Raw genomic sequence first — 27,418 nt, forward strand, 5'->3', positions numbered from 1 at the left:
TCTAAGCCCAACCAGACAACTGTCCAGAAGTGTCCCTTGGAGGCAGCTTGAGCATCAACTTGCTCTGTTAACAGTGGTGCTTGTGCAGTGAGCAACTTGCATCTAGCCTCACCTTGTATGTTTGCAAGTGATTGTCAACTGCAGGCTTCTAGTAGGTTCCAGGCCCAGATGGACTGCCTTCCATGAGGGAATGGCCTAGGTTCACCAGGTTCTGGCAAGCATCTGAGTTTTGACTGAGTCTGTGTGCCTGATAAGACACTGGCCTGCCATTTGCTCCAGGGTCAACAGGCTGGAAGTGGACACAGGGACTTTCCTTGGAAAAGGCAAGGTGTTAAGAGGCCTGGAGCCTGGCTGTTTGTTTTCTGATCTGTCTGCATATATTTAACAAAGGAGCTGCCAGGGTCTAGCAAGAAGAGCTCCTTCTAAGTATCACCTACTGAGCTACCAGAGGAGCTGGAGTCCTCGCAGCTGTAAGGACAGCAGCTTCAATAGCTAAGAAGGCTATGTTCATGATAGCAAGAAGCATTTTCAACCTTAAATCAATGAATATGGAAACACATGGCAAGAAATAGGAAGCACTTTGAAATGGAAAAGTAACTTACTATCTTCAATGGGGTAGCTGTTTTCCTCCTGGAGAATAAAAAGAGATTGGCTTTGTTAAACCATAATGAAAATGAAGTGAAGTTGACTACCATCTTATTGACAGATTTAAATAGGATCACATCTATAATTTTAGCTACTCAGGAGTCTGAGATCAGAGAATCGTGGTTCAGAGCCAAGTTGGGACAGAAGGTATGCTTTAAAAAAATAATGCATTGAGCCAACATTACAACATTCATTGTTTGCCAAGAGCTTTCATTTGTTTGTCATAGAGCTTGAACTCAGGTCCTGGTGGACTCTGTCCCTGAACTTTTCTGCTCACGGCTAGCACGCTACCACTTTAAACCACAGCTCCACTTCTGGTTTTCTGGTAGTTAATTGAAGGTAAGAGTCTCATGGATTTTCTTGCCAGGGCTGGCTTTGAATTGTGATTCTCAGATTTTAGCTTCCTGTGTAGCTAGGATTATAGGCATGAGCCACCAATTCCCAGCTTGTAAAGAGCTTTTAAATCCAGTAAGCAAGAATAATTTGTGTATCACTGGAAAAGCACCTTGCCACTGGTGTTTGAAGTGCACACTAGCGTATGTGCAAACATCATGTACATTTATTGCATATCATTTTTCTGTTTGCAAGAGCAGTAGAAGAGGAAAAGAGGAAACCTGCTCCAAGGACTCAGAATCATTCAGGGTCCTCTGAAGGTGAGGGTATCTTGCAGAAAACTTGGTCAGTATACTCAAGATTTAAGCAGAAAACTTGGTCAGTATACTCAAGATTTAATTGAATGTAGTTAGACTCTTAGCTTCCCATGTCATCAGGAGCTACCCTGGTCCAATGTTCAGCCTGCTTGAGGGGGTGAGGAATGTCCATTGGAGGTTCCCAGGGCAGCAGGTTCCCAGAATTCCATTCGTCCAGTCTCACAAGGTTTCTGCCTACAGTGATAACTCACCCGACCCTGGGCAGTGGGGATGGCACTGAGGGTGAAGATGACTTGGAATCCCAGGCTCCGCTGTTCCGACCTGCACAAAGACAAATGAGGGTCCATCGTGGTGTTCTGTCCTTGGGTCTGATGGTGTCAGAGAGGCTGGTCTTTCCAGCAGACTCACATTTTGTGTTGCTTTTAGTTCTGAGGCTATGGGGCAAACCTGTTGCTATATTTAAAAATAGTATGTACTCTTAGAGGAGGCAGTGTGTAAGAAAAACTTCTTTTTTCTATCCAAGTAGTTTTGCTTCCTTCCAGTTAATCTTGTGAGAATTGTTTTTTGAAAAGTTCCTGCTTTGGCCCAGAGGCTTGACCCTTGTTAATTACATTTTAGTTACATCCTTTTCCTGATGCACTTTAATTACGGCATCTCATTAAATGCCCCTTAAATTTTAGTTACATCCTGTTAATTGAGCCACATCCTTTTGCAGGTTGTGAACCTGAGCTCAGCCAGGGAGTAGCCCACCTGCTCTGTGCTTGCTTGACAAATTTTTGCCTGATGGCATACTCTTCTGCAGAAGTTAGCTTTGCCTTGTCAAGTTCCTTTTGAGTTGATGTCCTTATTCTTATACCCCAACATCCCAAGCTGTTTCTTCCATCTGAATAGCTCTGAAGGACTTCTTATGTCCACAGACAAGCCCAGAGCCCCCTGATTCAATGGAGCCCCAACCAAGAGCACATACCGTATGTGTATACACTGCACAGAAGATGACTACAGATGGTGTTCAGAGACAAACAACTTCACACCCACCACCTCCAAAACAGGCACACATCTTTATCTGGGACTCTCCACTTCAACCCAGTATATCATTCAACACAGTACCTCACCTTACTGGTGGAGAATGTTCATTAGTTCATTTCTGAGGTCCTAGGGCCTTTGCTTAGGGCCCACATAGGCAAATTAGGGCAAGTGGTAGACTATTCCCCAAAGTTCACCTTCAGAAGTCATCCATGGGACAGAGCACCCTGTCCTCTGCTCCAGACCTCCCTCCCCTACCAGTAGACAATGCTAATCTTTATGATGGAGGGAGGGAGAGACACAGGGTAAATCCTCACCTAGAGATTGAAGACAGACTTGTAGGGAGAGACCAGAGCTAGGCCAGTTGCTCCCCTCAGCAAGGTGCTCTGCTATTTGGACACTGTTAATCAGTGAGATAAGTCACACAAGTACTTTACCTGAAGGTGTCCCCGGAAGAGGTGTGGGCTTTGAGGAGCTATTTGGTTTGGTCGATCTGTTCACCAAAGGAGCTTAAATAAACACATACAGAATGTTTACAGAAGGTGGCTCACGCCTGTAATCTTAGCTACTCAGGAGGCTGAGATCTGAGGGTTGAGGTTCAAAGCCAGCCCGGGCAAGGAAAGTCCATGAGACTCTATGTAAGGTCCACTCCTGGATGGCTAGCAGACTCCACTCTCCTCACAGCCAAGTCTCCACCCAGTACCTGCATTGCCTAGGCAACTGGAACACCTGGAAGAGGTCACATCTGTATCTGCTGAGGTCACATCTGAATTTGATGTGGCCACACCTTTCCCCTCCCATACCCTAGATAAGGCCTAGCCCAGGCCTAGACTCCCTCTCTCTGCTCTTTTCTAGCTCTTTCTCAGCTCTTTCCTTCTCTTCTCTTTCCCAGCTCCCTTCTCTTTCCTAGCTCTCTTTCCCACCTCTTTCCCAGATGCTCTCTTTTCTAGCTCTTTTCTCTCTTTTCTAGCTCTTTTCTTTCTCTTTCCCAGCTCTCTCTCTTTCCCAGCTCTTTCTCTTTCCCAGCTCTCCCAGCTCTCTTTCCCAGGCCTTTCCCCACCACGTGGAGGACCAGGATGGCCTGGTGCCAGCCGAAACTATGAATAAACCTACTCCTTACCTGAATACCACGTGCTGCTGCTGTTCTTACTCAGCTACCTCTTTTTAAAAAACCTAACACTCTAATCTCCAATAAACCACCAGAAAACTAGAAGTGGTACAATGAAGAGGTGAGGGACAGTACCCAGGTCCAGAGTAAAAGCCCCACACTGACAAAAAAAAAAAATTACAGATAATTACAGAATTCCTGTTTGATGCGGGTGCTCTCTGTTCTGGCCAGCGGGGAAGTGGCATACTGAGATGCCAGAGCAGACAGTCCTGGCATGGTCCCTTCTGAGACTCTCCATGCTTTCCCTGGAACAGCCTTGAATGTCCTCACCAACTGCCAGGAATTTCCAGGGGCTTCCCACTGCAAACTCACCTTTTTCAGATGGAAGTGGACCGCTTTCTGTGGGGTGAATATAGTTTTCATTATCTTCCACAGGGACCACATAATCAGCCTAAGAGAAATGTAGAGATGAATGATGGACTGTTGGGAGGACTGATTTTTTTAAAAGAGAAACCTTATTGGGCAATCCTTCACATAGGATTGTACTGGAATTTGCTGGTATGCATCGTATTTGCATAAAACCAGTGGCGCCCTCTTGTGTATTTTACGTGATCCCTAGATCATGTAAATGGGATCTATTACATTACATAAATGGGAATGAAAATCATTGTAGGGTTCTGGAAGTAATGGCCAGAAAAAAAGTGATTATAGTCAAAACCATCAGTTTTACAAAAAGTATTATCAGTCCGCAGCTTGTTGAATCTGTGGATTTAGAACCTACCGAACTGGAAGTAACTGTTGTCAGAGTTGCTCAATCATCACCACAACCTAATTTTAGAACATCATCACCAAAAAAATAACTCTCCCCCCCCAAACAACCTTGAACTCATTGGTCACTCCCTGACTCCTCCCTCCCCTGATCTAATCAACCACTAATCAACCCATCTCTGTCTCCACAGATTTGCTCTCGCAGAACGTTGCATGTACTTAGAAACCTAGAAAAATCCTTTTAAATTATTCATTTTTTAAAACTCTGTTTGTTTTGCTATTCCTGGGGCTTGAACTCAGGGTCAGTGCATTGTCCCTGAGCTTTTTTGCTCAAGGCTAGTGTTCTACCACTTAAGCCACAGTTCCACTTCCCGCTTTTTACTAGTTACTAACTGGAGATAAGAGATCTTAACATTTTTATTCCTGCTTGTCCTTGACTTTCTTTATCCTATCTAAAAGTTCAGCTGGATTAAAAAAAAATTCTTTCTTATCTTGGCCTCCCCTCTGCCAGCTACACTGCAGCCTCCTCCACACTCCTCCACTCTGAGTCTGGGCCACCTCAGGGCAGCTGAACCCCACCTCACCTCCCAGGGCTCCATTCTCAGCTATAAGAAGTGGAGAGTCTCCTAAAATCCAGTGTCCTTTTGCATTCTGTGCCTGAATTCATATCTTGGAGTGTTTTTGCCAAATGATGACAGAAATTACTGTGAGCCTAACAGTTGGTGTCTTCTTTCTGTCCTCTGCCACCTTATTCCTACCCTGAAAGGACGAGTGTCAGCAGGCAGCCCCAGCCACCTCCTCTCTGCATCCTGTTTTACCTTACCTCGGCCTCAAGGAGGCCTCTGGGTTTGGGTGGGACTTGAGGCTTCTGCAGAGCGGTGGAGGCTGGCATAGTGGAGGCCAGCCTTGTTTTAGCCGATGGCCAGCTGGGTTTACTGGGAAGGGTCTTGCTGAAAGGTGGGGATTGCCTCTGGCTTGATCGATTATCTAGAGCAAACAAAAGAAAACACTGAAAAGGCTCTGAATTGTGTCTTGAGTGGGAACCAGGGAGATATAGAAATTGCAAATCCTGGGAAGGAGATGGGTAGGGAGCTGGTGGCTCACGCCTGTAATCCTAGCTACTCAGGAGGCTGAGATCTGAGAATTGGGGTTCAAAGCCAGCCTGGGCTCTTATCTCCAATTAACCACCAGAAGACGGGAAGTAGCGCTGTGGTTCAAGTGGTAGGGTGCTAGCCTTGAGCTAAAGAGCTCAGAGACAGTGCCCAGGCCCAGAGTTCAATCCCCACAACCAAAAAAAAAAGAAAAAAAAAAGAATTACAAATCCACCAGCATCCCAGTAGCTGCAAGTGATCAGTATGATATTCCTTACAGAAGCAAAGTGAAAATATTAGGTACAGCCAGGCACCGGTGGCTCATGCCTGTAATCCTAGCTACTCAGGAGGCTGAGATTTGAGAATCGTGGTTCAAACCAAGCCTGGTCAGGAAAGATGAGACTCTTATCCCCAATTAACCAACAGAAAACTGAAAGTGACACTGTGGCTCAAGTAGTAGAGCGCTAACCTTGATCTGAAGCGCTCAGGGGCAGGGTCCAGGCCCAGAGTTCAAGGCCCACAATCGACAAAAAAGGAAAAAAATTAGGTACAAAACTCCGTCTAATTGACCTTGATAACAACCCATGATGGGATCAGAAAGGGAGGAATAGAAGGTGGTAGGCTTGGGAGAGCTGACAGACCAACTCGGCCAAGCATAGTGGACAAGAGCAGCCCGGAGGCTTAAGGAGGTGAGACTCAACACCATTTACACACTATAACCACCCTCTGGAGCTTTAAAATTGCCCAGGCCTGGGTTCCACCATGTTTGAATATCTGAGATGAGGCCCGATGCCACACATTTTAAAAGTTCCCCAGGTTTAGCCAGGGGCTGGTGGATCACACCTATAATCCTAGCCACTTAGATTTCGATCTGAGAATCAAGTTCAAACCAGAGAGGAAGGTCTAACAGATTCTTATCTCCAATTAATTAGCAAAAAACATTAGTGGAGATGTGGTTCAAGTGGTAGAGCAGCAACCTTGAATGAAAATTCAAGCCCAAGTACCAGACATACAAGAAAAAGTTCTCCAGGTTGTACAGGAGTTATGAGGGGGTGGCGATCACTTGTCTGGATCAGCCTATAAATTCCTTCCCTTAGTGACTTCCCTTAATTCATGGAGAAGCTTTGAGATCCCCTTAGTCTAGGACCATCCATCCTCTCCAGCAGGTGCCAGGGAAGGAACTCCAGGTCTGAAACCAGTTGGGTCTGGGTTCTGTCCCCTGTCCTGCCACTTAGCCTGGGTCTGTAGTTATTCAGCACCTCTAGAACTCATTCCCTTGTTTCAAAGCTGAAGACACAGAGCTTCACCTTGGAGAGTTGTTGCAGGGATTAGAAAGACTGCAGTGAATGCAGTGGTGTGGTATACCTGTCTAAGAAATGGAACTAATGTTATGCCAGGTGATGAGAGCTGCAGAACCCCAGTCTACCCACCTGTGCTGGGAGCCCAGCTTTGATTTGGACTGGACCACCATGGGAAGTGCTTAGCACAGGAATAGCCTGTGTGTTCATATGGGGACAGCACAGTTGCTTCCTCCTGTGACAGTCCCCAAGACACCCTTGTTTGTCAGGCTCTCCAGGTGCCTACTCTGCCCTCCACCTTTGCTGCTTCTTGTCCCAGGCCTGCGGTTATCATCACATTTGCTGTGCTTATGCCCTAGCCTATCTGCTTGGCTGTGCCTGTAATTCTGTCCATTTTATTTGTAGCTCTTCGAGTGTAGACTTTTTTTTCCTTTTTTGTTTTTGTTTTTCGTGCTGGGTATTGAACCCAGGGCTTCAAACCATCATTTGAGCTACTTTTACCCCTTTTTGATTTTGTTTTTGAGAAAGGGTTTTTACTAATGTTGTCTGACTGGACTCAAACTTAAAATTGTTTCTCAGGTGGGTGGGGTCACAGGTATGTGCCACCATGCTTGGGTTAAATTTCTTAATGCAGTATTTCATTCCATCAGAATTAGCAAAACACAGAAGACAGGCTTTGAAGAGTATGTCCTGAAATGAGCTCCTTGACCAACTAAATTGTGTGTGTGTGTGTGTGTGTGTGTGTGTGTGTGTGTGTGTGTGTGTGTGTGTGTGTGTGTGTGTGTGTGTGTGTGTGTGTGTGTGTGTGTGAAGTGGGGAATATGTATGGCTATCATAACCCCTCCTTCCCCCGGCCTGGGTTGTTGAAATGATTGAATGAGGTTTACCAAATTCATGGGCAGTATGTGTAGCAGAACGGTGGCTTTGAAAACTGAGGAGTCTAGCTCCCATACCAGCCCACTACTTATAGAACCTTGGCCCAGTGAGCTCACCCCTCTGAGGCTCTCCTCCTTCCTTTGTAAAATGGAGAGAACTCCATGTAGGTCACAGCAGTAAAGCACCACATGGTAATCTAAAAATTCTAGCAGTTTACTACTGTGCCTGCTGCTGTGCTTAGCATAAATCTGGCTTAAGGAAGTAGGTGCTCAATAGATCAATTGTGAATACACACCGAGTTGTACTGCTAGCCTGGAAGGAGGCAGCTGATAGCGGTGAGGACGGGCCTGGAGGCCTTTACCTGGAGGAGCACTCCAGACAAATAATGCAAGCATCGCCCTCAGTGCTCACACACTTACTCTCCTCCCCTTTAGGCACCTATGGACACTAGAATACAAATTTCTTCTTGATGGACAATAAAAAGAAGCACACCCCACATTCAAGGCCAGACCTGAGCTGTGCTTATTTGACCTCTGAGGTGAATTCTAGGCCTAGAGGTCCTTGCCAGCAACCTACTCCCAGGGAGACCCCACAGTCTGAACTCTTGAGGATGGGCCCTTCAGCAGAGAAGGAAACATCAGGCTTAGCATTGCGATCATGGGTGAAAAGGCACCCATGTTCTGTGTGAACTTCCTAGGAGAAATTCCAAAACCTGGCATACAAGAAGTCAGAAGAAAACTGGGGACCAGTCTTAGTGTTGGTTTTCTGTGGGTCTAGGGGATGGAACAGGGGCAGGGCAACCATCAGGATGTACTTTTCTTATTCATTAATCTATGAGTCATCTATTTATCTTTACCAGTTTTCAATGTTCCTGGTTTACATGAGCCCTTCCCCCTAGGATGGGAAAGTTTCACCACTTGGGCTTCGTTCCCTATGGGCACCATTTGGACGTATAAGCCCCAAGGTGGACACACCCTCAGGCCTTCCCTCTGTGATCAAGACATGGGGTGGGGGATGGCCTTACCTACATACTCGCCCCTGGTGAAGGGCAGAGCTGGGTGGATGGTCCTCATCTCATGCTCAGCGGGGGGTGGCTCATAGCTATCATCCCCATTCTCCTCCGCAGGCATCACATACATCTCTGAGTCCGAGTGCTCGTCTGGGTTTTCATAGTCGCTGTCCTGCAAATGGAGATACCATCCTCAGTCCCTGTGCTCACTCAGCTTGAGAAATCAGAACTGTTTTCACAGTGACAGGACCAGGAAGCTGTAGCTGGGGTAGACTTCAATTTGCAGGATTAGGCAACTGGTGATAGGCAAAGCCAGAGTTTCCCACCTCCAAAGCCCCTTGCTTTGCCCACCACCGTGACCTGGAGAACAGGTAAACTCTTTAATCCCCAGGGTGGCTAAAACTACAAGTGGACAAAGAATAGCAGATGATAAAAAAAAAAAAAAAAAAAAAAAAAAAAAAAAACAAGCTCACACCTGTCAACCCACCTACTCAGGAGGCTGAGATCTGAGGATCACCCTTCAAAGCCAGTCAAGGTAGAAAAATCTGTGGGACTCGTATCTCTAATTAACCAGCAAAAAGCCAGAAGTGGAGGTGTGGCTCAAGTGGTAGAGCACCAGCCTTGAGCAAAAAAGCTAAGGGACAGCGCCTAGGCCCTGAGTTAAGTTCCAGTACTGGTATAAAACAGGCATAAAGCAACCAGGAAAAGGACATAATAAATAGAATAGTGATGGCTGAGGATAAATAGGAGGGAGGAATGTTGAGGAACAGACAGATGCCTGGGGAGGAGGACAAGCTGGTCTTTAAGCAGAGCATCTCAACTATGTGTTGAACTGTGTTATGTTATAATGCACTCTGAACTTGTTTTTTTTTTTCTGTTTTCCTTCTTAATACAAATTTGCTAAGTCTACCTTTATTAAGCCACAGTCATATGGTCTGAAAGTTTGAAGAGTGCAGTAAAATCTTCTGAGCCTTGCAACTCCTCCTGAGACACCAAGAATAACCCTTCTTGTGCACATTCACCAGAGAATTCATATTGTACTATTTGTGCATGCAGCACAAGACTCAAGACATAAGGGGCTTCTGTGTCCACAATCTTCACTGCTCCCCCCGCCCCTGTTCCCACAATGCAACATCCAGATGTGGTTTTCCAATCAACAGGACATCTTTTTTGGGGTGGGGGGCTGCCTCCTTTCACTTGTAATTTTAGAACGGGAACTAGATACCAAGCCTGGAAGCTTCAGAAGCAAGCCTGCATTCCTCCTATGTGTGCTGGAGATCCACTAAAATAAAAATAATGGGGAGATGTTTACTCAGTCCTTGCTGTAGGTGGTATCTTACTGAATTTTGAATGTCTGACTTTGAGGCATGTTATTCCCTCCTTTTCAGAACAATTTTACTTTGTGTTTTTCTTTTTCTTTTCTTTCTTTCTTTCTTTTCTTTTTTGTCAGTTGTGGGGCTTGAACTTTGCGTCTGGGCACTTTCCCTGATCTCTTCAGCTCAAGGCTCTACCACTTGAGCCCCACCACCACTTTTGGTTTTCTGGTGGTTAATCAGAGATAAGAATCTCATGGACTTTTTTGCCTGGGCTGGCTTTGACCCACGATCCTCAGCTCTCTGCCTCCTGAGTAGGTAGGATTACAAGCATGAGCTGCTGGCACCCAGCTTACTTGTGTTTTCTAAGTTCCTACCCTGCCATTTTTGTACAGCAAGCCAGTTCCATTCTCTTTACTCATCCCGGGATTGAACCAACCCAACTTTCTTTCTTGGTCACAGGTGTGATACAAAGCTGCTACCAGCAGGGGGTGATGTTTCAGCATTTCTGGGATATCAACTACCTTTGGGCTCTTGGAGGAACTCCAAGGCCAAGTGACTCACAGAAGGGTCCCCTGCCCCCCCCCTTTTTTTTCTATTCTTTTTCTGTGGCTGAAGAAAGATGATCTGTCCTTAAGACTGCAGAACCTCCTGGGGGTGTGCAGAGCCCAGAACTGGGTTCAGGTATGATTCTGGGCATTGGTGACTGGGGATCTAGTTCTCATTCTACTAAGTGGCAGTAGGAAAGTCCCATTTTCAATCTCTTATTTCCTTATCTATGTAAGGATGTGCGGAGGCTTTCTGGGATCCCTTCCTGATTCCAAACTCAGATTCTGGACGGACTCATACATACAAAAAAAAAAAAAAAAGCCTAGAGGAAAAGTGGCTTCCACCTTGTGAGGGGGTTGACAGCTCATTCTGCCACTGCACCTACCAGTGTCACCACGGTTACATCCTTCTCTCTCACACTGTGACCTCCAAAATTCTGCTGGATTTGAATTTAGTAGCTCCCAGACATTGGATGTGGAGGCATCTTGTGGGCCTGGCATTAAACTCTTCAGATACTAGTTGATTTGAAACTCCTGGACAGAGGTCAGAGGGTGATGTACTAGGAGAGTGTAGAATGGCAGAATGTTTGCCAACTGATGGGGTAACACTGACACATTTTGGCACCTGTTGTGGCTGAGCCAATGAGAACTGTGAATGGGGTCAAGTAACTACCTCATACAGCCCTGGCCATGATGACTTGACGTAATGACTGCAATGCTTTTGACTGAGTGGCCAAGTCAGGTCAATCATTACCAGATTATTGGCTCCTTGTCTGGAGGTGATCTTTCTAGGGTGCCCTCTGCCTATCTCCAGTGAATCTCAGCTGAGTGCCAGTATGGAGTTCAGAAACAAGCCCTCTAAAAGGTCTCCCACAAGGCCCTAAGATGCTTTCAATCCCAGGAGCAAATACTTACAAAATCATCAGACCACTGCTCTCCCTCATCTGCAGGGCTCTCTGAAACAGCAAGAGACATGGAATGTATGAACAGGACTGTCAGCTGTCTACAGTCTGAACCTGCCTTTCGATCTTTTTGGCTTCCTGGTGCCATTTACTTGGCTTTTAACAGTTACCACAACCATCTGTTCATTCTGACTTCTTCAGAAGACAAATGAGTGACATCCCACTGGGGCTGAAGAATGGTGCCTCTGACCCATGTCTGTCTTTGTCCCTACTCTGTGAATGTGGCTCTCCTTGAATTGGCATGTGGATCTATCTATATTAGAATGAACACTGGACAGGACTCAGACATAAATTCTCATGCAGATGCTGGTCCCAGCTACTTGAGGAGTTCAGGAACACACCTCACATCTGGATGCCTCTTTCTATATGTATACAATAGAAGGTAATTTCTGTGATTTTCTTAGGCTCTAGGTTTGACCTTTTGTTTGTTGTTGTTTAACAATGATTATCTAATGCTTTACTATATTCTAGGTAATATTGTCCAAGTTTTATATCCACATAACCTTCTCAAAAATCTTGTGTGGAGGCTGGGTGCCAGGGGCGGTTATCCTAGCCAGATCTCAGAAGGCTGAGATCTGAGGATCATTGTTCAACACCAGCCTGTGCAGGTAAGTTCATGAGACTCTTATCTCCAATTAACCAGTATAAAGCCAGAAGTGGAGATCAAGTGGTAAAGCGTTAACCTTGTGCAAAAACGCTCAAGGACAGCACCCTGGCTTGAGTTCAAGCTTCTGGACTAGCACACATACCCATTAAAAGAATATAGTTGAGGGCTGGGAAGGTGGCTCAGTGGTAGAGCGCTTGCCTTGCATACCTGAGGCCCCGGGTTCGATTCCTCAGCACCACATAAGCAAAAAGAAAAAAGCCGGAAGTGTGGCACTGTGGTTCAAGTGGTAGAGCACTAGCCTTGAGCTGAAGCGCTGAGGGACAGCGCCCAGGCCCAGAGTTCAGGCCCCATGACCGGACCCCCCAAAAAAAAACACACAAAAAAAAAAACAAAAAAAATATTTGAGACAGAAAATGTCTGAGTCACAGGTCCATGGTCAGATAGTGAAGGACAGAGCCAGTACCAGAGCCCTGTAGGCTGACTTCAAAGCTCATGAAGATTCTCAGAGTTGAGCCTCTCAGTTTGTTCCAGGGAGCAGGTACCATCCGGGCTCTGTGGTGGATTGTGGATACAAATGGAGATGACAGACTGGGGGTCTTAAGTAGCTGACAGCTTGGAGAGGAAAATAGGTCTGAGTTATGGCAGCCAACGAGAATGAATATTTCTCCTTCAAAACACATTACAAGTATGAGAAGCCAACCCCATCCTACAATGTGACCTGAGAGGTCACCTGGAGTTTACTGTGCTGTGTAGGAAATCAGCCAGTAACAGACTATAGGACAGAAAAGGCTGAGAGCCTTGCACCCCAGAAAGTCCCAGTTTCTTTCTATCCCATGGGACAGCGACCATTACCAGCCTAGAGGATGAACCTCAGTTCCCCAGCACAGCAACAGGACTCTTTGTTTGTTTGTTTGTTTTCTCTTTGGTCTGACACTCCAACTGGAACATACTTCCTGCTCATTGACAGGTGCCCTACCACCTAAGCCATGCCTTCAACCCCTTATTTATTTCATATATGCCATTTCTACTCCTGGCCACAGCAGACTTCTGACTGTAGCTCCAGGTGGAGATCCCAGTAATGGGATTTTCTAGGTGAAATATGGCCTTGGGACCAGAGCAATTACCACTTAAACAATGTTGGCAGTAGTTCCCTCTCTAGGGAAAGCCATGGCAAATGCTCAGGGGAACTTCTCTCTTCTATCCAACTGTGGGCCATAAATTATTTTCTGATATAAACAGAAAATAATTTTTAATAAATCATTCTTTGGGTTGACCTAGCAAATGAAAATGTATTTGTGATCATTGGTAACCCAAGAAGTTCAAAGAAAAGTCCTTTGCCTGATACAGTCACCTACCACTGTGAGAGAAGAAAGTTCTAGTCCCTGGGATAACTGAGGATCAACACTTCAGGTCACAAGCTGTTTCTGTTTTGGCTATTTTGATAGAAAACTTTAGATAATCCCTTTATGAAACCCCCTGTCCCGCCTAGGTAAACTGGACTTGCTGAGTTTTTTTGTTTGTTTGTTTTTGTTTTTGTGGTCGTGGGGCTTGAACTCTGGGCCTGGGTGCTGTCCCTGCGCTCTGCAGCTCAAGGCAAGCACTCTTCCTCTTAAGCCACAGCACCACTTCTGGTTTTCTAGTGGTTTTTATTGGAGATCAGAGTCTCACAGACTTTTCTGCCCAGGCCGGCTTTGAACTGTGATCCTCAGATCTCAGCCTCCTGAGTAGCTAGGATTACAGGCGTGAGCCACTGGACCCGACTTTTTTTTTTTTGCCAGTCCTGGGGCTTGAGCTCAGGGCCTGGGCACTGTCCCTGAGTTATTTTTGCTCAAGGCTAGCACTCTACCACTTGAGCCACAGCACCACTTCCAGCTTTTTCTGTGTATGTGGTACTGAGGAATTGAACCCTGGGCTTCATGCATGTGAGGCAAGCACTCTGCCTCTAAGCCACATTTCCAGCCCAGTGAATAAGGGTTAATGACACAGTCAATCTGCCTCCATTTTGCATCTGTGTCTTTTTCTTTTTTCTTTTGTTGGTAGTGGGGACTTGACCTCCAGGCCTGGGTGCTGTCCCTGGGCTCTTTTGCTCAAGGCTAGTACCCTACCACTTTGAGCCACAACTCCACTTCCGGTTTTCTGGTGTTTAATTGGAGATAAGAACTTGTGGACTTTTCTGCCCGGAGGCTTTATACCACAAGCCTCTGATCTCTGCTTTCAGTGTAGGATTATGGGTGTGAGCCACTGCTGCTGCATCTGTGTCTTTTGCTCTGAGCCATCTTTTCCTGCAGTTACCTTGTAGCCATCTTGGAAGGCAGGAAGGACAGCACTGATCTAAAAACATCTTTACAAGGGAAATAACCTCCATGGAAAGGAACAGCAGAGCCTTCACAGGACAGTAGGACAGATTGCCGGCCAACAAGCCACTGGACCATCATGGCTATGACCACCCGGGTTGTTGAATGATTATGCATACTTCTGCCCCCTGCCCCATTCTTCCTGCTGTAACTGAAACCTATGGTACATGTCCATATGAGGAAGATGATGATACACATATACATACCTTAATTCTTCTCAGGTTAATTAAATATCCTTTCTCTGCCCTCCACCGTTATTTGTCTCTCTTTGGCATATGGGGCAAGTGGCCAGACCTGACATATGAACCTTAGGAGTTTGGGCCTGGAACTTACAATATCCTATATCAGAATGGCTCCCTCCCCCTACTTCCTCCCTTCCGTTTCACTCTGAGCTCAGAGAAGTAGAAGACTACTCAGCTGTGAAAGTGTACAACTGAGAAATGAGTCCTGTGCTTAACACCAGGGGTTATGATGATTTACAGGAGTAGGCAGCATCCCAGCAAAATGCCCCTGTCTCAGCATAAGGGCAAATAGAAGAGGGTGAGTTTTCCCTTCAAAGGCTGCAGTCACTTTGGACACTCCATTTCTCTAAGATGCCGTTTCCTCATTTGCATAACCAAGACAGTAACTTCTTTCTTCAACCCAGGCCTCATGCTCTTGCTTGGCTTTTTTGCTCATGATGGGGACTCTCCAACTTGAGCCATGCCCCTAGCTAATTTCTTCTCTTCTCTTCTCTTCCTTCTCTTCTTTTCTTTTCTTTTTTCTCCTGAAGATAGGGTCTCACTACATAGTATAAGTTGGCTTTGAGGTCTGTCTTCCTGCCTCAACCTCCTGAGCTCTGTGATTACAGGTGCACAGCACCATGCACAGCCTGAGATAGTTATTTCTGTATCATGATGCTAATGGGAAGATTGAATGGATTATATTGGCAAAGAATGTAGCAAAACATCTAGAACACAGTGAATACCCACAGGTCTGGGCTCTCTTCCTTTCCCACCCCTGCATCAGCTGCCTCTGCTCAGTTGACCATGAAAAGCCTGTGACAATGTCACCAACTCAAAGATGAAGGCAGGACTGGTGGGTCCCTGCTGAATGCCACAAGCCTCTCACTGGTTGGATCTTTATCCTGAAGGGCCAGGACACCATTATTTGTGTGTCCCAGTCTTTTGTCCTGAGTCAAGTCAGGAGAGGGACTATGTGATTCTTCTGTCAGCCTCTAGAGGGTGCTAGTCCTGTCCATCCTCTGCCATGAGAAGGTCCATGTCACCAACATCACTCACTCACTCCTGGCTTAGAAGGCTTGTCCACAGGACAGGAAAGAGGACATGGCTCCATTTTCTGGGGGAACAAGCAGTGATGTCTTACATGGCATGGGTGGCCCAAGTCTTTGCAGTTACTGGAGAGCAGTAATCTGGCCAGAGGTTCCCAGAAGGCTCAGTTTCCATACACAGCTCCGATCTCCATGCACAGATCCTTGGAGACTTCCTAGAGTTCCAGGGGAGTTTTAGGGCTGAGGCCCTAACTCTGCAGCTGTGCTGGGACCTTAGGGATCAGGGGAAGCAGCTGGCAATACTCCTGGGGCACGTTAATGGGGGGGAGGATGGGGAGGGTGAGAGAGAGGGGAGTGGGGAGAAAAGGGCTTGGGTGGGAAGGGCAGGGTAAGTAAGTGCAGGATTGTTGATGTTTTTGCTAGGACTAATTCCAGGGAGCAAGTGTTAACAGCAGGGAGTCTGGTCCAGGCTCTACTGGTAAAGCAGGCAGGATGGATTTCTGATACTCAGCAAACTTCTGTGGACATGAAGATCTGCTTGTCTTTCAGGTCAGAGGCAGTGATTTCAGGACAGAGATGAATTACAACAGAGCTGCTCAACTCTAATATGCATTCAAATCCTCAGGAACTCTTGTGAGAAATTGATTTTCCTCTGGCATTTGCGTGGCAGGGCTGACATTCTGCATTTCTAACAAGCTTCCAGACCATGGCAGCTGCCATGAAGCACTTTGTGTAGCTAGGGCTGAGAAGAGTTACACTACCTTTGCAAATCTCGTCTGTGTTTCTGTGTTCCTAGAGATTTCAAGAACAGATAACTGGTTCTTAAGACTATCACACCTGTAATCTTGGCTACTCAGGAAGCTGAGATCTGAGGGGCTTGGCTCCAAGTCAGCCTTAGAAAAAGCAGATTTCTTGACTTATAGATAGACATTTTTGTGAGTGTGCTGACCCTGAGGCTTGAACTCAGGATGTGGGCATTATCCCCAACCTTCCCTCCCCCCCTTACAGGCACTCTACCACTTGAGTCACAGCTCTACTTCCACTTTTTTAGTGGCTATTGAAGCCAAGAGTCTCACAGACTTTCCTGCCCTTGCTGGCTTTGAACTGCAATCCTTAGATCTCAACTTCCTGAGTATCTAGGTTACAGGTGTGAGCCACCAGCATCTGGCTTAGATAGATAAGGTAGATTTTAAAGCCAGGCTAAGATCCCCCTTTCTTACTGTGAGTATGGAATTCCCTGCACATAGTCTGAACTTGGTAAGAGGTTGGCAGGGTGAGGTCAGTGAACAGTGTGACCGGCCAGGAATCAGACTCACATATGCTGGCCAGTATTTCTTGATGGGATAAAATTTCATCAGTGTCCAACTCAACTATCTGATTTATTGCTATCTTGACAGGTAGCAGGAAAAAATTAATCCAATCCACCAAAGATTTTGATTTGGTTTTAGTTGTCCTGCAGAGGAAGAATCATCCGTGTTGTCTATAGTCCCTTGTTTTCATGAATGGCTGCATAGATCTGTCCAAGTTCAGGAAATATTTCTACTTCAAACTGTAGAAAAAGATTTTAGATCTAGCCTCTTATATACTCCAGAAAAGGAAACCATGTTGGAGATTTCATTTTGCTCACCTCTGCCATAAACACTACCAACTTCAAGACTAACTTCTGTCAAAAATCACATCTGTCTGGGTAGTAGGATCTCATACTTGTAATCCTAGCTATCAGAAGGGTGGGATCTGAAGATCTCCGTTTGAAGCCAGACCAAGCTGGAAAAGCTGTGAGATTCTTATCTTCAATTAAGCGCTAAAAAAGCCAGAAGTAGAGCTGTGGCTCAAGTGGTAGAGTTCTAGCCTTGAGCACAAATTCTCAGGGACAGTGCCTAGACCCTGAGTTCAAGCCCCAATACTAGCACCCCGCCCCCCACACATACATACAATCAGTTCTAGTTTGGGATGGATCAATTGTAGGCTGATCTCATAGAAGACTGAGTAGCAAAGGCTCCATTAATTATTTATTCCCCAACCCTTTAACACCATTTCACCATCGTTTTTGTGAAGGAAACCATCTCTTCCCCATATCCTGCAGCTCAGGTTAGATCTGGTCTGAATGCTGTGAATTCCTACAGGATGTAGTGGTCCCACCTTCCAACTTCCCTTCTTTTTCCTCCCAGACTACATTTGGGAGTATAGAGACTGTATTTGACTTATTTGGCACTGCACTTCTACTTAAGACCTTGTACATGCCTGGCACCTGCAGCATGCTTGATAAACAGCTGCATGGACACACAGATGGACTGAGAGATGGATAAAGTTGTGTGCTCCCTCTATATAGCTCATGCTAGAGATCAGTTCTTCCAATTATGATAGACATCTTTTGTTTTCCAGTCAGTAGAACATATCTCACTTTTCAACAAACTAATACAAACATTACAAGAGTCAAATGTCAGTAATGTAAGTTCAGAAATTTTCTTACCTAAGGCATAGTCCCTTCGAGGAACACTAGGAGGAGCTTTGACTTTTAGCCTGGAGATAAAAATAGGAGACCAAAGGTCAGTAGGTAGGCAGAACAACTGTTGTTATAGAGATAGATAGTTTGTAGATGGTGAATAGGAAGATTACAACCCCTTAAAAGATTAACTGTGCTGTAAATGTAGCGAGGCTCTTGGTCCGAAGATCTTCACCCCACCCTCCCTGCCAGCTCCCCAGGGCATCACATGACTATGACTTGGTGAAGGTGAAGTGGTTGGTGACTTGGCTCTGTGAGGTCCAAAAACTAGGAGGCATGGCATTCAGAAGTCCAGGGAAAATCAGTACTGATTGGTTATAGCAAGGTAGGACAAGATGAACTATACTTTAATGTCTTATAAATAAATGTTTTATAAACACAGGACAAAAATTAGCTATAATAAACACTTTGCTTATAATTAGTTTGCACCACTTAAAAGCATGACAAGTAAGCACTGAGTGTATCAATATTCAAGGTCTACAGTAAATCACTACTTTTAGTAATGATTTATCATTCTGTCTAAGAATGGGTGCCAGTGGCTCATGCCTGTAATCCTAGTGACTCAGGAGGCTGAGATCTGATGACTGTAGTTCCAAACAAGCGCAGGAAGGAAAGTCTGTGAGATTCTTTTTTTTTTTTTTGGGGGGGGGGTCTGGTCATGGGGCCTGAACTCTGGGCCTGAGCGCTGTCCCTTAGCTTTTCAGCTCAAGGCTAGTGCTCTACCACTTGAGCCACAGCGCCACTTTCAGCTTTTTTCTTTCTGCTTATGTGGTGCTGAGGAATCGAACCTAGGGCCTCAGGCATGCAAGGCAAGCGCTCTACCACTGAGCCAACTTCCCAGCCCAAGTCTGTGAGATTCTCATCTTCAATAAACGGTCAGAAAGTCCCAAGTGGTAGAATGCTAGCCTTGAATGAAAAAGCTCAGAGACAATGCCCAAGCCCCAGGACTGCATGTGTATACAAAAAAGAATGATTTACTTGATGAAATTTAAAAATTTGTAAGTAAACACACAGAGTAGCCTTTAATTACTAAACTATCATGTCTATTTTTAGAGGCAGTGTATAGGAAAACTATTATATATAAAAAATTTCATTTATGGGGCTGGGAAGGTGGCTCAGTGGTAGAGCGCTTGCCTTGCATGCCTGAGGCCCTGAGTTCGATTTCTCAGCACCACATAAGCAAAAACAAAAAAGCTGGAAGTGGTGCTGTGGCTCAAGTGGTAGAGTGCTAGCCTTGAGCTGAAGAGCTGAGGGACAGCGCCCAGGCCCAGAGTTCAAGCCCCATGACCGGACCCCCCCCCAAAAAAAATTCATTTATTAGAAGAATGCAATACAGAAGCTTATATGTGGGATGTGTGTGTGCATGCATGTGTGTGCACACGCATACATGCATGGGCACTGAGCCTGGGGCTTAAACTCGGGGCCTGGGTGCTGTCACTGAACTTTTTGGCCCAAGGCTCATGCTCTATACTTTGAGCCACAGCTCTACTTCTGGCTTTTTGGTATTTAATTGGAGATAAGGGTCTTTGGACTTTCCTGCCCACACTGTCTTTAAGTTGCTATCTTCAGGTCTCAGCCTCTTGAGCTAGGATTGTAGGTGTAAGCCACTGGCATCTGGCTTTGATTTTTAAATCCACAGAAGCCCTCTACCAAAACAGAATTGCAGTTCTTTAGAAATAATAATGCTTACATTTGTATTGAAATTACTTTTTCCACCATAGGCTCTTATATCTATTATTTCATCCAGTTACCCAACAGTCCTCATCAAACTAAACCTGTGATGAAGTCTGGAAAGAGATTGTCCCTGGAGTTGTAGGAACAAAAACCAAAAATAAAGCTGGGCCTGATGCCCAGGTAAGTTTATGGAATAGTAAACTTTCCAAAAACATATAAACCCACTATTATTCATTATTATTGTCATTCCCTTAAAGAAGAGGTGTTTTAACAGCCTCCAATCATCTTGGATCAAGGACAAATTCAATGGACCATTGAGCCCTGCCCACAGGTCAAGAATAAAGGATATATTTTGAACATTACTCAGTAGCTGGCAGCTACAGAGTCACCCAGCACTTCCGGGTCCTTCTCTGTTCAAATGGCACAGACCCATGAAAACTTGGTCACAGCTTTATGTAAAGGAACCAGTGTGTTCAACTGTGCTTCCTGCTTTCAAGGCAGCCCCTGTTGGCTGGCTAGGAGGGTGAGCTTAACTGCAGCTCACTTTGAACCAACAAGCCCTTGATATTGCCCAAGGTAATGACCATGGTGGCCATTATTCCAGGATGAGAAACATGATTTGCCAAGTAAAAAGAGCTCTGGGGGACAATGCACAAAAGGCTTGAAATAGAAACTCAGAAACAATCAGAGTTTCATGGCTGCTGTGAACATGACTGATTATGGAATAGAAAAGTGTTTCATGCAGAGATTTCATATTACAGAGAACTGCATTTTGTGAGTTCTTATTTGGAATTCTTTAGGAGCATCCTGGGGAAGGGGGGATTGACTTGATAGTTATCAGGCTGATTTTCCTGCTTTGACCTTGGTCAGGCTACTCTTTGGCAGCTAGAAGGAAAGTGCAAGTGTACTGAGTTCCTCCACTCACTTTGTTTCCAGAACAAAGTGACCCTGCCTCTCTCCAGTCCCCCCCCCCCCCACCTTCCTTCTACCCACTAAGAAAGGGCCACAAGTTAATCAGGTTGCAACTCCTCCCTTAAGTAAGGGAACTCTGCTTCCTTCCATTCAAACACTGGCAAATTTATTCCATATAAGTAAATCTGTAAACAGAATCTAACTTACTTTTTGATTTTGTCCATGATGCCACCTTCATTGTTCTTAATATCATGGACTATCTTTTGAAGTTGCCTGTAAAAAAAAAACAAAATTAAACATAAAAAATTAATAACTAGGCTGACTTTTGAAGAAAAAAAGACTTCTAAAATCTTTCATGAATAAAAGAGAGAGAGAGACAGAGACAGAGAGACAGAGAGACAGAGAGAGAATCCCTACAGCAAAACCTCCAAATACTAAGCATTATATTGCATTTAATTAAATTGAGTCTTTGCAAGTCACCAACAGTTTGGGGACCTTCAGAGAAAGTTCAGAATCTGATAGACCAGTTGGGTTCTTTCAGTTAGTTGTGACAGAAATTCCTGGATGGAAAAGGCATAGTTGATCCTCCATCTGATCCTGCCCCCTGAGTTTCTGATTGGATAGGTTTGTGGTGGAGCAGAAGAATTTGCATCCCTAATTAATTTCCAGGTGAAACTGATGTTTCTGGTTCAGGACCACCCTTTGAGCAGCAGTGGATGGTGATTGTTAGGTTTTTAAAAAAGAGATAGCCGAGTAAGAACAGCAGCCCCCACGTGGTATTCAGGTAAGGGGTTGGTTTATTCATCGTTCCGGCTGGCACCAGGCCATCTTGGTCCTCCATGCGGTGGGGAAAGGCCTGGGAAAGAGAGCTGGGAGAGCTGGGAAAGAGAGAGAGAAGAGCTAGAAAAGAACAGAGAGAGAGAACAGAGAGAGCTAGAAAAGAGCAGAGAGAGAGCAGAGAGCAGAGAGAGCTAGAAAAGAGCAGAGAGAGACTGTCTGGGCCTGGGCTAGGCCTTATCTAGGGTATGGGCAGAGAAAGGTGTGGCCACATCAAATTCAGATGTGACCTCAGCGGATGCAGATGTGACCTCTTCCAGGTGTCCCAGTTGCCTAGGTAACGCAGGTATTGGGTGGAGACTTTGCTGGGAAGAGGGTGGAGTCTGCTAGGTGGAGTCTGCTCACCATCCAGGAGCAGACCTTACAGTGGTAGGTAATGTCTTTCCCACAGTGGGCCTTAGTTGCACCTGAATAAAGCAATACAGAATTTGTTTGGGGAAAATTAAGGTTTATATTAACCCAAGTGCAGAGTTGAGTGATCCACATGAAAACCCAAGCAAGTAAGAGCTTTACCAGACTTGCTTCTTAATAGGACTTGACTTTTCTGTTTCAATTTAGACCTCACTATGCCTGAATATGTTCATTAAAAAAAAAAAAACAACCCTCTAGAGTCATAGCTTGCAAAGGCTGCAGAGAGAGAGGAAAAGACTATGGCATAACATAGACTACATACTGTGTGACCACTCAAGAGGCCTTGGACCTGGTTGGAGCCCAGGACCTTTGGCCAGGACTGCTCAGCAGTTCCTGACAGGTGCTGGAAAATGAACAAAAGTAGGGAGAGGTATTGGCACTGTAACCTGAATGGCAGAAAATAACCTGAGCTGAGACAGGAAGATGAGTCTAGATAGCTCTGGCTGCATCATGAGCCCCTGTCTCAAGTAAACAAACAAAAAATGATACGTGCTAAGTGAAAACACACAATTTGAAAAGCCTCCACACTGTATGAGTTCTGTGTGTGACTTTGGAGAAGACAACAGTATGGACACAATAGGTTTAAGTGGTTTCTCATTTGAGGGTACAAAAGGAAGATAGTGAATTCAAGGCCAACCAGCCTTGGTTACATGAGAGACAGTCACCCCCCCCAAACCCCCCCCCCCAAAAAAAAGGCCAGGTCAAGGTTTTCTTCTTCTAGGCTTCTAGGAGAGGTTTGATTGTGAGGAGAAAAAGAAGATTTTCACGCTCTCAACTATCTTTCACTTGCCCACATTACCCAAAACATCTTTAAGCTTCCATCCTCCTATCTATGGCCTCTCAGAAGGCCAGGATTACAGGTATGTACGATTATAGCCAGTGCATTTGTTGAGACAATTCTCACTAGCTTTTGGCAGAGATCCTCTTAATCTCTGCCTTCCAAGTAACTGAGATTTAGATAGGCATAAATAACACATTTTTTTAGGGGAAACTTGTGTTTTTCAATTTCATACATAAATGAGACAATGTAGTACTTGTTTTTCTGAGCCTGGCTTACTTCACTTTAAATAATAATGTTGAGTTGTACGTCTGTTGTAAATGGCAGGATTTTATCCCTTTTTATGGCTGAACACGATTGCATTTGTGATATGGACTATGTACTCTTTAGCCATTCATCACTGATGGACACTTAGGTAGTTTCCATTGCTTGTTCTGACCAACAGTACTGAAATTAACCTGGGAGTACAGATATCTCTTTGATATCATGATTCCATTCACTTTGGCCATATATCCACTAGTAGGATAGTTGGATCACATGGTGGTTCTTGTGTGAATGTGTGTGTGTGGGGGGGGAGGTGGGTGTGTACTAGGGCTTGAATCCACTCTTTTTTTGGTCAGTTATGGTGCTTGAATTCTGGGCCTGAACCCTGTTTGTTCCTCAGCTCTTCAGCTCAAGGCAAGCGCTGTACCACTTGAGCCACAGTGCCACTTCCGGTTTTCTGGTGGTTAATTGGAGCTAATAGTCTCATGGACTTTCCTGCCCCTGCTGGCTTTGAACTGCAATTCTCAGATCTCAGCCTCCTGAGTAGCTAGGATTACAGGTGCCTGGCTGAATTCAGTATTGTTTAACTTTCTTGCTTATGGCTGGAGCTCAAACCACTTGATGAGCCAGGTCTCTAGGCCAGCATTCTGTGGATTCATCAAAGATGTGAGCTTTTCTGCCTGGAGTGACTTCAAACAGTACTCCTCCAGGTCAGCCTCGGGAATAGCTAGGATTGCATGTGCGAGCCACTGGCCGCTGGCTGGTAGTTCTACTTTTGAAGGAGCCTCCATGCTGTCTTCCATAATGCCTGCACTAAATTAGGTTCCCAGCAACCCAGAGCTTGCTATCTTGTCTTTTGATAGTACCATTCTAAATGGAGTGAAGTGATAGCGTGTTGTTTTTTGTTTGTTTGGTTTTTTGAGACAGTCTCACTATATTAACCCAGGCTGGCTCCAAACTCATTATACAGACAATCTGCCCTCAAATGCCTGATACTCCTGCCTCTAAGCTGAGATTATAGGCTTGTACCACCTTGCTAAGCACTCATTGTGTCTTTGATGTTCATTTCCTTGCTGAATCCTGATGATGAATTTTCTTTTTCAGGTTCCCATTGATCATTTGTGTCTTCTTTTAAGAAAAGCTGCTTAGGGGCTGGGAAGGTGGCTCAGTGGTAGAGTGCTTGCCTTGCATGCCTGAGGCCCTGGGTTCGATTCCTCAGCACCACATAAGAAAAAAAGCCAGAAGTGGCCATGTGGCTCAAGTGGTAGAGCGCTAGCCTTGAGATGAAGAGCTGAGGGACAGCGCCCAGGCCCAGAGTTCAGGCCCCACGACTGGACCCCCTCCCCCCCCCCCAAAAAAAAAGCTGCTTAGGTCTTTGCCCATTTTAAGCTGCACTATTAGCCTTTTCTTTCTTTTGAATTATGAGTTCTTTCTATATTTTATATTATATATATGTATTTCTGATATGTATATATATCAGATGTATAGTTCTCAAATATTTCCTCCCATTCTGTAGGTTATCTTCTTACTGTACTATCTCCTTTGCTGTGCAGAATCTTTCTAAATTGATGTCATCCCACCTGTCTATTTTTACTTTTGTTTCCTGTGTTTCCAGGGTTCTTTCCAAGAAGTCCGTGATCATTCCAACCAATTTCATATATTTTGGACATTTTCACACATGGGCCATTTACTTAGGCTTTAAATACACATTCCTCTGTAAACTGAGGGCTTTTAAATGTCTGCTGTAGGTGGTGGTGGAGAATCAGGCGCCCTAGTCTTGAGGGAGGAGAGGAAGCAGACCAGGGCCAACCTGAGAATCCTGGAGAAGCAAGGGTGGTGTGACGTTAGTGCTGCCTGCCCGTGCTGAGAGCCTTGGGTGGGCCTGAGGGACAGGAAGGGGGCCGTAGTCTCAGGTTCCCCCTCGGTTCCTTCCAACATAGTCTCTCTCCCAAGTCATCCTCTGAAATGCTTTGCTAGGGGATTGTCCAAAAGGTGTCCTATATTTGTTTATTAAAAATCCAGAGTGTAGCCGGGAGCTGGTGATTCCTGCTTATAATCCTAGCTACTCAGGAGGCTGAGAACTGAGGATTGCGGTTCAAAGCCAGCTCGGCAAGAAAGTCCATGAGACTCTTATCTCCAATAAACCACTATAAAACTGGAAGTGGTGCTGTGGCTCAAGTGGTAGAGTGATAGCCTTAAGCTGAAGAGCTGTGGGACAGTGCCCAGGCCCAGAGTTCAAGCCCCACAACTGACAAAAAGAACAACAAAAAACCCAGAGTGCAGCCGGGCGCTGTTTGCTCACACCTGTAATCCTAGCTACTCAGGAGGCTGAGATTTCAGGATCACAATTCAAAGCCAGCCCAGGAAGGAAAGTCCATGAAACTCTTATCTCCCAATAACCACCAGAAAACCAGAAGTGGCACTGTGGCTCAAGTGGTAGAGTGCCAGCCTTGAACTGAAGAGCTGAGGGACAGTGTCCAGGCCGAGTTCAAGCCCCACAACTGACTAAAAACAAAAAACAAAACAAAAAAACTCAGAGGGCTTGCCTTTAAACTACACGAAGGAGGAAAAGAGTAATTAGGGGAACCTGGAAATCTTCATTTTAATAATCTTCCTGGGACTTTTAGGTCATCCAAAGCTGAGAACTTTTGTAGAAAGGATACAGGGCTGGGCATGGTGGTACATCCTTGTAATCTCAGTTTTGGGGAGGCAGAGGCAGGAAGATGGTGAATTAAGGACAGCCTCAGCTCCATAGGGAGACCAGGTTCTCTCCTTTGAGGTCAGGCTTAATGCGAAAGAGCACAAAAGGTGATGTTTCAATTTCCCAAATAACTTCCACCTGCCATATTGCCTAGCTAACCTTTAATGACAGAGCTCATTCTTCTCTCTACAGTGAGAAGACTGGGCAAGTTCTGACACTCTCCCAGGAAAGGGAAGGCACAGAAAACGGGGCTTTGAGTCCATGGTACTGTTTTTGCATTGTACAGGGGAGAAGGGCAGGAGGAGCCGCACAGCTACTGGCAGCCCAGCATCTCTGTTCACAGGTGTTCAGGGTGATCGAGGGCATAGAGATGCTTCTCATCGGCCAGGTTGCGTTGCAGCGCCTCTGGACCACAAGCTACGATCTCCAGTACTAGAGCTTGAACTGCTGAAGTTCTGATCTTACATCAATGACAGCCTCTCTACCTCTTCTTCTTGGAAGAAAAAAGCTAGAGAAGCGGCTTTGGATTTGACTGCAATTAGAATATGGCAAAGTGGTTTGGTGTTCTAGGCCTGCACTTGCTAGTCAGGTACTTCTATCTGAAAGGATCAATGAAAGGATCCACCACATCCAGCCCAGGGGACAACAGAGAGGCAGGCAGGCATAGGAGAAAGATTATTACAAGGTTTATTAGAGGAGCCATATTTGCCCCAGAGAGAGAGAGAGAGAGAGAGAGAGAGAGAGAGAGAGAGAGAGAGAGAGAGAGAGAGAGAGAGAGAGAGAGAGAGAGAGAGAGAGAATGCATGGCAGCCTCCACTATAGGTAGCAGCAGGGTCTCAGGGTTAGGGAGTGAGTTGGGTGGGTGGGTCTGGGCGGAGAGAGGGAGGGGCCAGCTGTATTGCAGGAACTCCAGGATAGGGAGGAACTCAGGTGTGGATGGAGCTGAGGACCAAAAATGGGCATAATGCTTACACTATCACTTGAGCTATACCATTAACCAGCCCTTGTTGTGCTGGTTATTTTCAAGATAGGGTCTCGTTTTATGCTCAGGCTGCTCTGGACTGCATAATCTTCCAATCTATGTCACTGGGATGACAGGACTGTATCCCCATGCCCAGCTATTGGTTGAAATGAAATCATATGAGCCCTTACTGCCTGGGCTGTTTTTGAACTATGACCCCACCCCCCAATCTCTGCCTCTTAAGTTGCTAGGATCACAGGTGTGAGCCATCCATACTCACCTCCAATGATTAAATACAGCAAACGACTCTAAAAATATTAGCATCTGTCAGAAATACATTTTTTTTGTCAGTTGTGGGACTTAAACTCTGGACCTGAGCCCTGTCCCTCAGCTCTTCAGCTCAAGGCTAGCACTCTACCACTTGAGCCACAGTGCCACTTCCGGTTTTCTGAGTGGTTTATTGGAGATAAGAGTCTCATGCACTTTCCTGCCCTGGCTGGCTTTGAACTGTGATCCTCAGATCTCAGCCTCCTGAGTAGCTAGGATTATAGGCGTGAGCCCCTGGCACCCAGCAGAAATGCATTTTATAAGAGCTTAGTAGGGGAAAGGGTGTTGGAGAGCACCTTGCTTTCTTTTTAGCTCTTCAGCACCCTCCCAGAGGAGCTTGCCCAGGCAGGATTTTGTGTTTCAGGTCCTTCCCTTGGACCATTTGGTTTAAAGTAGAAACCTTTGGCTCAGTTTACCATGTTGAGACTGAACACCATTTTTGTCTGGAATGTTTCACCCATGCAGCAGAACGCCTCCCTCCTCCAGGAGGCCCACATTCTTGTCCAGTTCTGCCCCTGGCTTCCTCAT

General features: G+C 45.5%; 2 protein-coding genes across 5 annotated transcripts in view; one reads left to right on the forward strand and one right to left on the reverse strand.

Annotated features, from left to right (window-relative positions):
• Positions 1-27,418, forward strand: part of LOC138830109 (DNA nucleotidylexotransferase-like) — a 108,668-nt gene that overhangs the window by 30,632 nt on the left and 50,618 nt on the right. The window lies entirely within an intron of this gene.
• Positions 1-27,418, reverse strand: part of LOC138830110 (B-cell linker protein) — a 49,562-nt gene that overhangs the window by 10,221 nt on the left and 11,923 nt on the right. Inside the window, exons 2-10 of the mRNA XM_070026510.1 lie at positions 20,819-20,884; positions 17,993-18,042; positions 11,245-11,285; positions 8,484-8,640; positions 5,018-5,181; positions 3,799-3,877; positions 2,756-2,827; positions 1,547-1,616; positions 603-630 (exon numbers count right to left, since the gene is read on the reverse strand). Of these exons, the coding sequence (XP_069882611.1) occupies positions 603-630; positions 1,547-1,616; positions 2,756-2,827; positions 3,799-3,877; positions 5,018-5,181; positions 8,484-8,640; positions 11,245-11,285; positions 17,993-18,042; positions 20,819-20,884 (727 nt within the window). The remainder of the gene's footprint in view (positions 1-602; positions 631-1,546; positions 1,617-2,755; positions 2,828-3,798; positions 3,878-5,017; positions 5,182-8,483; positions 8,641-11,244; positions 11,286-17,992; positions 18,043-20,818; positions 20,885-27,418) is intronic.

This window comes from Dipodomys merriami, unplaced genomic scaffold (genome assembly GCF_024711535.1).
Source record: "Dipodomys merriami isolate MVZ:Mamm:240054 unplaced genomic scaffold, mDipMer1.0.p SCAF_184, whole genome shotgun sequence".
In the NCBI taxonomy this organism is placed as follows: domain Eukaryota; kingdom Metazoa; phylum Chordata; class Mammalia; order Rodentia; family Heteromyidae; genus Dipodomys; species Dipodomys merriami.